At 29.6% G+C, this 10,088-nt stretch overlaps 1 protein-coding gene across 1 annotated transcript; it reads right to left on the minus strand.

The window, feature by feature from the left end:
• Window positions 1-1,053: 1,053 nt before the first annotated feature.
• On the minus strand, window positions 1,054-3,555 carry LOC125867944 (uncharacterized). Its single transcript, XM_049548534.1, has 2 exons — window positions 3,122-3,555; window positions 1,054-2,351 (listed from the first exon to the last, which is right to left on the minus strand). The coding sequence occupies exons 1-2, from the start codon at window positions 3,215-3,217 to the stop codon at window positions 1,254-1,256; spliced, it is 1,194 nt and encodes a 397-aa protein (XP_049404491.1). The 5' UTR covers window positions 3,218-3,555; the 3' UTR covers window positions 1,054-1,253.
• Window positions 3,556-10,088: the final 6,533 nt, after the last annotated feature.

A 10,088-nucleotide genomic window follows, 5' to 3' on the forward strand; every position in this document is an offset into this window, starting at 1 on the left:
TCATGTGACTTGAACACTTTGGACAAAATTTCATGTGGGTATAAGACTTTGTAGTTGTTTACATGTGGGTATAAGACTAAGTTTATTTAATCTAAAATCATGTTTTATACAAAACCATTTAAATATTTTGAATATTCTCTCAATTATTAAATAACACTCTCAAGTCTCAACAAAGTTAATAGTGTCATGTCTAAAATCCGACTCTAGTGCAATAGGCATCCAATACTAAAAAAATCATATTGAAAGCGCCTTATAAGTATATGATATATTACATTATTATTAGTAATATACACAGGTTATGCATAATTAATTAAGTTGTCATGACTCAAAAATTGATGGGGCCTATGCTAACTCTCCGATTCCCAACTCATGTGAAAAAAATATAAATAGTGAAAAGAAGTCATACATTTGGCTTCATATTGATATAAAAGTGTGGAAATAACCAAAATACAATCTCATGATTTGATGTGATCATGTGTAAAAGAGAGACTAGAAAAGAAAGACAATTATTTCAATGCAAATACACAACCTGAAATAACAATGAACAGAAAAGGATAATATAGATGGAGTTAGGCACCGCAAAATTGTCATGTAGTAAGTACACCACATGCGACGGACAAGAAATAAAAGATTGAATGCAGAGTGTGGCAATCCAACAAAACTAAAGGGCCAACGGACTACATCATCTTTTCCCCCAACCAAAAATGGAAGGATTCAGATGAAATTGCACATAATCTCCTTCTACTTATACATTCAAATGAATCCAATATCAGCAAGGCAAAAAAAGAAGAGACTTATCAAAGTTGAGTGGAGATTGTAAAATCTGATGAGTCACAATAATTATCAAGAATTGTGATGAAATATATATATATATATATATGAATACTACAAGGTCATAGAGAAAATGCAACACAAGAATATATATATGTGAATAAATTAGTCCCTATTCAAAAAAATCTCATCATGAGGAAAAGCCCCCCCAAAAATGTTATCCCGGAGCATAATCAGGAATGGTATACTACACAGAATACAGAACAGAAAACTCGCCATGCCTGATCAAGAAAATCTTCTCTAACAAGTATATACAAAACACAACCCGTCAATTCCAAAATCATCTTGAAACATTCCAAATAGTTTATGGAGATGTTAATCATGCTGAACATGTTAAGGATCCTCTATTTGCTTCACAAGGAGCAACGCGAAACTGCACCCTTGACATTTACGAAAAGAAAACACAACTTAACACTCCAAGATCAGCCACTTTCTCTCATGCAATTACCGGGCAAGAGAAACTTATATTGGTCTGCCTTTTCCAAAAGATAAGCTGGAAGGTGAACGGCAGAGTAGGAGTGGGGAATAGGTCCCATTTTGCCTATGATTTCCCTGAATGTGTACTCCTCCGGTAGCATATCAAATAAGTCAGCTCCTTCACAAATTACCTTTTGCACTCTCTTTGGATTCAGAAAATGAGAAAATCTTACCCTGTCAAAATGGCTGTAGGCTTTCATCTTGAATATGAACTCACTTATGTGGTGGAAACAAAAGCTACAATGCCATCCTGCGTCTGCTAAGATGACATCTGACTGTCGATAATGTGCATACCTTGTCTTACCAGATTGGTACCGATGAACAGAAGCTCTCCAGCTATTGCTATCCACAAGGAACTCAAAAGAGTAGAGATAGTTCTTCAATCGCAGATGAAGAACTGGAGGCGTGTCATCACACCATCTCAGGAGATTGATGGTATGTCTACTAGGTATCTCATCAACATCCGACATTATCAGCAAATCATCATCCTGAATACCAGCTTGTTTGAGGAGATAATCCAATGCAAGTCTCTGATAAGCTTCCTCAACAAAAGGATTCTCTCCTTTCCTAAATCTCCCGGGGATTTGCCCATATGTCAATCTTGATTCAACAAATTCAAACTGATCTCTGTGATTAGCAAAGTATGAAGGCTTTGGCAATCCGGTGAATGTTGAATTGGATTCAAGTAAAACAAACTCTGTTACATAAGGGTACAGCTCTTTCCACCGTATGGTCAGCATTTCCACCTCATTACTAAACAACACTGCATCAAAGACACGCCTAGGATACTCCCGAATTCCCCATCCATGAAGTTTACAGAGACTCTCCATCGACACATTCTCATGATAATAGTGAGGCATCTCATGGAAAGGCTTTGGCGGCTTTTCCCATAAAGGTCGTAGAAAATAAGTGATTTTCTGTCCATGCAAATATATACCAAACACACATGTTGGAACAAACAAAAAAAGGAAGATATATGTTTTCAGGTCCAAGCCACGAAGTGCGCACTTTAGTCTCGACATGCTCAATGCTCGACCAGCTCCCTGCAATCAACAAAACCCCAGTTAGAGAAAAGCAAAACTGAGATAACACTCACCAAGGTACCAAAAATAAAAAAGACACATCCTGTATCACATAGCTCTAATTCATAAGCAAAAAAACTATTAAATAGAAAAAATAACCTTGTTGAGTTTGAAGTTTGAACAACACCCATTAAGCACAAGCAATATAAGTCCCATAATAGACCATACCCAAATTAATTAAAATAGTTGACTTAACCATGGTAAAGTAATATGTGACACAACTCAAGAATATGATGCACGGACTCTTCAAAAATGTTGCAGCACCCATGTCACATGCTTCAAAACTGTACTACTTTTGGAAGACCCAGCACCCACCCGAATATATATTTTTTGAAGAGTCCGAGCAACAGAGTTCTTTTAAGTACCTACCCAAATTGTGTTGTGCTGATTGTTACCACCTCAAGATGAGTAATGCCATATATATTAAATTAAGCTTCAAGCAAAAGTAGAAAAATACTTGTTGGAAGGGCACTTTCATTTAAAACACAAGGAAAGGACTATGAAAAGGAACAATCTAGAATCAAAATTCACAATTTCCTTCTTCTTTACTAATTCAAAACAGAAAAGCTCACAGGAAGGGATACAGAACCTTGAATCAAATCAAATCAAATATAAACCTAAAACTATGAAATTTCAATAACAAAAATTTACCCCCTTTTGAAAATTAACCTAAAACTTTGAAATTTTAATATCTACAAACACAGAAAAACATAAGAGAGAGAAAAAATTACCTCATTACAAATATCATCCTTCTTCTTTGAACAATACCCAGATCCCCCTTCTTCAAAAATATAAAGTTTCTCCAAAAATCTAGTGATACCCCACATCTTTCTCCTTCTTTAACTATATTTCTATGGTTCTATCAATCCCTGTAATACAGATCAATCCACTTGTAATGTAACCCACAAATTCAGACACAGAAAAAAATGGACAGATTTATAGATAAACAACAAAATAAATAAAACTTTTCGATTTTTTTGTGACCCTGAAAAAAATGGTTGAAGCAGAATATTAGTCACAAAAAATAAAAATAGAGAGGAATTTGTGGAAGAATGAAATTTAGAGACAAAAATATAGGCCAGAAAGGATGAAATATATTTTTATGAGAGATGGCAGTTGTAAAGAAGATTACAAAGAAGCCGTTTCTATTGTCTAGTACCCCACTTCTACCGGCTAGTACAAATCATTAATTAATTTTATTTCCTTTCCTTCCCTAATCATTTGTTTTCCTTTTTAGAAAAATAAAAAAATAGGACAATAATACCCTTTTTACACTTTTTTTTTTTTTTTGGCTTTTAGACAGGTATTGAAAAGACCTCGGAACTAAGGGTAAAGTTATTAATTTCAATAGTAAATTATTGATAATCTTAAAAAAATCTCTTTAATTAATTGATCGAATTTAAATACATCTTTGATTTTACAATATGAGTGAAACAAATCTTTAAATTCTCGTCAAGTTTTTTTTCAAGAGTTTCATGCACCTGTAATAATTTGGGACCACTTGTTATGTCATGTATTAAATCGGGGTGTATCTAAAGTTAGTTAGTTAAGTAGAAAATTGTTTTTAAAGTTATCAATAGTTTAAGGATGAAACTAACATAACAATTTACGTCAAGTTCAAAGATTTTTTTAACACTTTTTTTTTCTGTTACCTTACTTACATATACTGATATTAATCCTTTTTAGACTAGATATAGACATAAAGTAAAAAATAATACTTAGATTTTTGTGTTTTGATTTGTTTGTTTTATTTTTTATTTTAGTCTATTTTTAAGAAATATAACTTTTTTATAAAAATAAAATAAAATTGTCGTGACATATTTAAGGCTACAATATATATATGGGTATCTTTAATTTAAGAGCTTATGATAAAAAAAAATCTTTACTTTTTAAATTTTGTACCAAATTTAAATAGGAAAAACGAATTAAAGCAGGAGAAATATATAATAGAAAAAGAAAATTTAATAATTAATATAATCAGACATTAATTAATTTGAAGATAAAGTATCTATACTTGTTATATTTGGACATACTTTAGTTAATTCATTTGTTTATTTTATTTTATACATATGACAATTCCTAGTATTGATGAAGTATTATAAACTATCGTGCAATTATCAATGTTATTTTATCAAAAATTAAGAGACAACATTTCCATCTCCAGACATGTATATATTTTATTTCTCAAGATTCAAATTATAAATTTTGATTAATATTTTAAAATATATTATTTAGTCATATTGATATTAGAATAAATTTTGAACATGTAAAATTTAATTTTAAAATATTAAGTTAATTATTTAATTTAATTTTAAAAATTAGTTAAATTGATTTTCAGTCATTAGATATATCGAGATAGAATAAGTATAATGTTACCCTGTACTTAAAATATCATTATTATTATTCATTTATTTTATAAATAAGAGACTAATTTAATTCACATAAACTTAATCCTCCATTTTATAAGTATAACCTTATTTTTTGTTAATTGAATGTATGGGCAATTTAGTCATTTACTATTTTGCATGCTCCTTACCTTAAGGCCAAAGTCTTTTGACGTGTTGAATTGACTGGCTCGATGCAACTTTATGTGTTTGTCGTGTGTGGCTTAATACAATGGGAATTAAGAATATGTAACGTTTTAATTAAAAGTTTATAGTAAAATTAAATATTAAATCATACCATAGTTTGAAATTTTGAGGACATGTGGCAATTTAACTTTGCCGCGAATATGCTAATGTCACTGTCATGGCCAGAGCGAATCATGTTAGGTGTCCCACCAATTTTCTTTAGGAAAATATTTAATATCTCTCTAAATTATACTTTCTCTATTTAAATTTATGTGGTGTATTAATTTGGCATATATAGAACTAAGGGGTCGTTTGGTGTGAGGGATAATACCATATAGTCCCGGGATTAAATTATAGTACAGCTTATTTTGTTGTTTGGTTGGCAAGTTCGGGATAACTTATCTCGGGATTAATAATTAGTATCGGGATAAGTTATCCCTCTCTTTGGGTGGTATAGTAATCCCGGGATAACTTATCCCGGGATAAAATAGGTAAATGACAAAAATGTCTCTTTCAACCCTTTTGTTATATCAATTTTTACATTAATGAAGGGCATTTTTGTAAACAAATAAATTGTTCTTAAAATTTATTATTTTGAATACAACAAACCAAACACTCAATAAAAAATAATCCCAACACAACTTATCCCATCATAACTAATCCCAACATAACTTATCCCAACATAACTTATCCCATCATAACTCATTTTCAAACCAAACGACCCCTAAAAACTTATTTAAAATTCCTATAGTGTTATAAGAGTCCTTTTGGCTTAACTTTTTTTAAAAAAATAGGAGAGTGCATGCTTTTAACTTTTAATTTTTTAAGTAATTTTAAATTATTTTTTATTTTGTTAAACACTCTCAAAAATTAAAAATAACTTAAAAGTGTATTTGACTAACTTTTAATTCAATCTAAAATGAAATCTAAGTTAGGTTACATGGAAAGTAACTTCATTTAAAGTTTACCCAAAAACTATGACCACGTGATATTATTTCCAGTGCTTATTTGTTCTTTTCTCCCTCTTATTTTCTTTACTAGAAGGGAAAGCTCGTGCGATGGACGGAGCAACATGATTAATTTGTTGATGTAATTTATCCAATTTAAAACAATTAGTAAACACAGTAAGTATGATAATGTTATTACGTTATAATTGAGTGTTATTAATTGAAATTGTAGCAAAATAAACCAAATAAAGATATTTTATATAATCCTACATCACGTATATTTACGAACTTGAGAGTGGGAAAATTAATATATCAACAATACATGTGGTGATGAACTTCTTAAAATGTAAGAGTTCAACTTTCTCTTGTGGAAGATCAACCTGCAAAGTTTTAAAAGCAACTTTAAATACCAAAAGATATAATTATATGACTGAAAAAATCACAAAAGACAAAACAGAAGCACAAAAAGGACTTCAATTCTAACACTTGAGAATCAAAGCAGATAGATGATAACAAACGGAGAACTGAGAATAACATATACTATTTGACACATAAATAATTTCTTCTGCCACATCAATTCATTGTTGAAAAGGCTATCAAAATTGTTAAAGAGATTCTAAGACTTCAACTTTCATCATAATTCATTTTCTATTATTCCTCAATTTCAGAATCCGAAAATCAAAAGTAAATGGAGAAAATTCCAATGTCACTCTTATCCACAAAAATAAATGATAGATCTAGCTTTCAAAAAATGAAGAAGAAAGAATAAAATCTGAATATCATAAACTAGCTTATTGTTCCACTACTGAAGAAACAAATCTCTCAAAATCAATCAGATACACACTAACAATCTATGCATTTATGAACTCCAATTGTGTAAGATCAAGGAGGAGAGAAAATCAAGTTGAGAGTTATAACAATTAATCGTTGTGCTAATTTCTCCAGACAAATGTCACCACATTGGGTGATTCTAAAATTTACAATTATTAACCAGCTAATAAATTAAATGACTAAGATATGAAAATAATAATTGTATGCAGCTTTCAGAAGTATAATTTAAATAGGCGAAACACATATACAGCCCCTCAAACTTTCCCTCATTTTTTATTTTGCCACTCCAACTTAGCCTTGTTCCATTTTAACCCTTAAACTCCATTATTTTTTTCTGTATCATTTAAACACTTATACTAATTTTTATGATTTGTTTTTATTTATGTTCTTCAATTGCAATTTCTTATTTTAAAAAAATAGACGTGTGCCTGTTAATTAAAAAAATTAAACATTCGCGAGCGAACGAACATAAAAATTTTCAAACAATAATATTATTTTTTGATATTTCTTTGTATTTTTGCATGAAAATAAATTGACGAAAGTTCTTTGATTTTCTTTCTTAAACATTCAATCAAATTAAATAACACTACTTATTTATTTTTTCTTATCATCTAGGCTATCTAAATTTAACGCAAATACTCACTTTTAATTTTTAATATAAATCAATACGAATAAAAAAATCCATCTTCAAAAAGACTCGACTGACTTAGTTAATAACACTACTAAACAATGTTAAAACTCGACTGACTTTGTTAGGTTGTCAGTGATTTTAAAGAAAGAAAACCAACACAATTTCGTCAGTTATTTTTCACACAAAAATACATAACACTCTTAAAAAGAAATTATTACTTTTTAAAAAGAATTTTTTTTTGTTAATTTTTAATTTTTTAACTAAAATTAAATGACACATATCGATTTAAAAGGCCAAACACATATGCAGACCCTTAAACTTGTCCCTAAATTTCATTTTGACACTCCAACTCAACCTTGTTCCATTTTTACCCTTCAACTCCAATTTTTATGTTCCATTTTGGCACTTCTAAGTGATGTGGCAGAGAGTGTGCATCACACATTCTCTAAGAGAGTGAAAGACAAAAAAAAAAAAAAGAATTTTTTAAAAAAATAATAAAAGACTACCCTTCAACTCTATTTCTTTTATATACCACTTAACACAAAACACTAATTTTATGATTTCTTTATTTCTATATATGTTATTCAACTGCAATTTTGCATTTTAAAAATCGACGATCATCTGTTAATTATTGTAAAAAATTAAAACTGACGGATTATCATTGTTTTTTTTTATAAAAAAAGTAACAATTTCTTTTTAAGAGTTTTCCTATATTTTTGCGTGAAAAATAACCGATGAAAGTGCGTCGATTTTCTTTCTTAAAAAAACAATGACAACCCAACGAAGTCTATTGAGTTTCAACATTTTTTTGTAGTGTTATTAATTAGCAATGAACATGAACTTTTTTTTTACTTGTATTTAGTTGAATGAAAAAAATTAGAAAGTTGATATTTGAGTTAGTCCAAGTAGACTAGATATGAAAAAAAATATATGTGATGTTATTTAGATTAACTAATTGTTTTAAAAAAAATCAACACACTTTCACCGATTATTTTTTCACACAATAATGTACAAAAACTCTAAAAAATATATATATTTTTTTTTAAAATGATGTTCATCCATTATTTTTTAACACAATAATGGCATGTGAAGTACACACATCCCACTTTGTTGATTCTTTGGAAAAAAGTGCCAAAATGGAACATAAAAATTAGAGTTGAAGGGTTAAAATGGAACAAGGTTGAGTTAGAGTGCCAAAATGAAATTTAGGGACAAGTTTAAGGGTTTGCATATGTGTTTGGCCGATTTAAAATAAGAAGTTGCAATTGAAGAATATATATAAAAATAAATAAATCATAAAAATAGTATTTCGTGTTAAAATGGAACATATAAAATGGAGTTTAATGGTTAAAATGGAGCAATGCTAAGATAAAGTGTCAAAATGAAAATTATGGACAAATTAGAGGGGTAAAACAATACATGGAAGAAAAAAAAACACTTGTTACCCTTATATAGAAATGACAGTTTGATGTACCAACACAACTCACTGCGTTGTAAGTACTTTTAAGTGTAGTTTGATTCCACTTCCACTACAATTATCACATTTATTCTCATAAAGACACCTATAAACGTGACTTTGGCATCTTATCCAAAGACCACCTTTTCCTTTGAAATTTTAATTACCATAGAAAAAATCCACAGGCAGCAAATCAGAAAATAGAAACATTATTATAAGCTACAAAAAGAATTACATTTATATAAATTCTCCGTGATACATAAATAAAATGAGGCCATAAATTGCATATAATACACATAAAATATAGTTCTTGAAGTAAAAGAATTACTTGTGTAAAGGCATTGATAAGAAGACCAAAAAAGATCACCACAAGTTCACAACTAATATATAGAAAGGAAATATTAAATACTTCATCTTCTAGTTTGGCTATATATTTAATTTAATATTGTAGTTGTAAAACGGATGTGAAAAAAAAAAAACCAAAAAATGACAATGTTGTAACAACAAAGCACATTGGCAAGATAAACCTACAAAATTGATCATCCCATTTTCTTGAGGCACTTCATTAGATAGCATGAGAGTTGTAGGAGTTCCCTTCAATTTGATTTAAAAATTATTTTTTTTTAAAAGCAAAATTCGTATGAAAGAAAGTGACGGACTACTTACCTGTAAATCTATAGCATTAGAATGAGCAAATAATGTATAACGATTCACCCTATAGTTCTTAATGATTGATCATCACCATTTCAAATTATTTTACTCTGCATCAACTTATTCTTATGATCTTATCAGTAATCGGTACAATATAGTAAAATATTATATTTATGTCACTTTCGTATGACTTTTTCTCTTGGAATTAGGTAATAAAATTCTACGAATCATCAAAATTACAAGGAAAAGTCATACCGATTTGTAGGATCAAAATTGAAAGAAGATACGTGAGTCCTGAAATTAACTGGAGATAACTATCAATAGAAAGAAAGTACATTATTAGGATGAAGAAGCAATGTAAAGCCCCAAAATATAATTGGGGGGTGAGTTTGAACAACTAGTTGTAATAGAAAAAAGGAAAAAGGATAAATATACCCTTGAACTATCGTAAATGGTATGCAGATAACTCCCGTCATACTTTTGGGATATTGGTATCCCTACCATCCAAAGCTAGTGTATATATACCCTTCATACTAACGAACATACATATGTCATAATCTTATACATTGACCCGACATTTATTAAATATCGGATAGACGGATAAGATTGTGA

The sequence above is a fragment of the Solanum stenotomum genome, chromosome 6 (assembly GCF_019186545.1).
Source record: "Solanum stenotomum isolate F172 chromosome 6, ASM1918654v1, whole genome shotgun sequence".
Lineage (NCBI taxonomy): Eukaryota > Viridiplantae > Streptophyta > Magnoliopsida > Solanales > Solanaceae > Solanum > Solanum stenotomum.

Coding starts and splice junctions, on each gene's coding strand:
- LOC125867944 (XM_049548534.1), bottom strand. CDS start 3,217: ATGTGGGGTATCACTAGATTTTTGGAGAAACTTTATATTTTTGAAGAA. Junction 2,352..3,121: donor AGGATGATATTTGTAATGAG/GTAATTTTTTCT, acceptor TGTTGATTGCAG/GGAGCTGGTCGAGCATTGAG.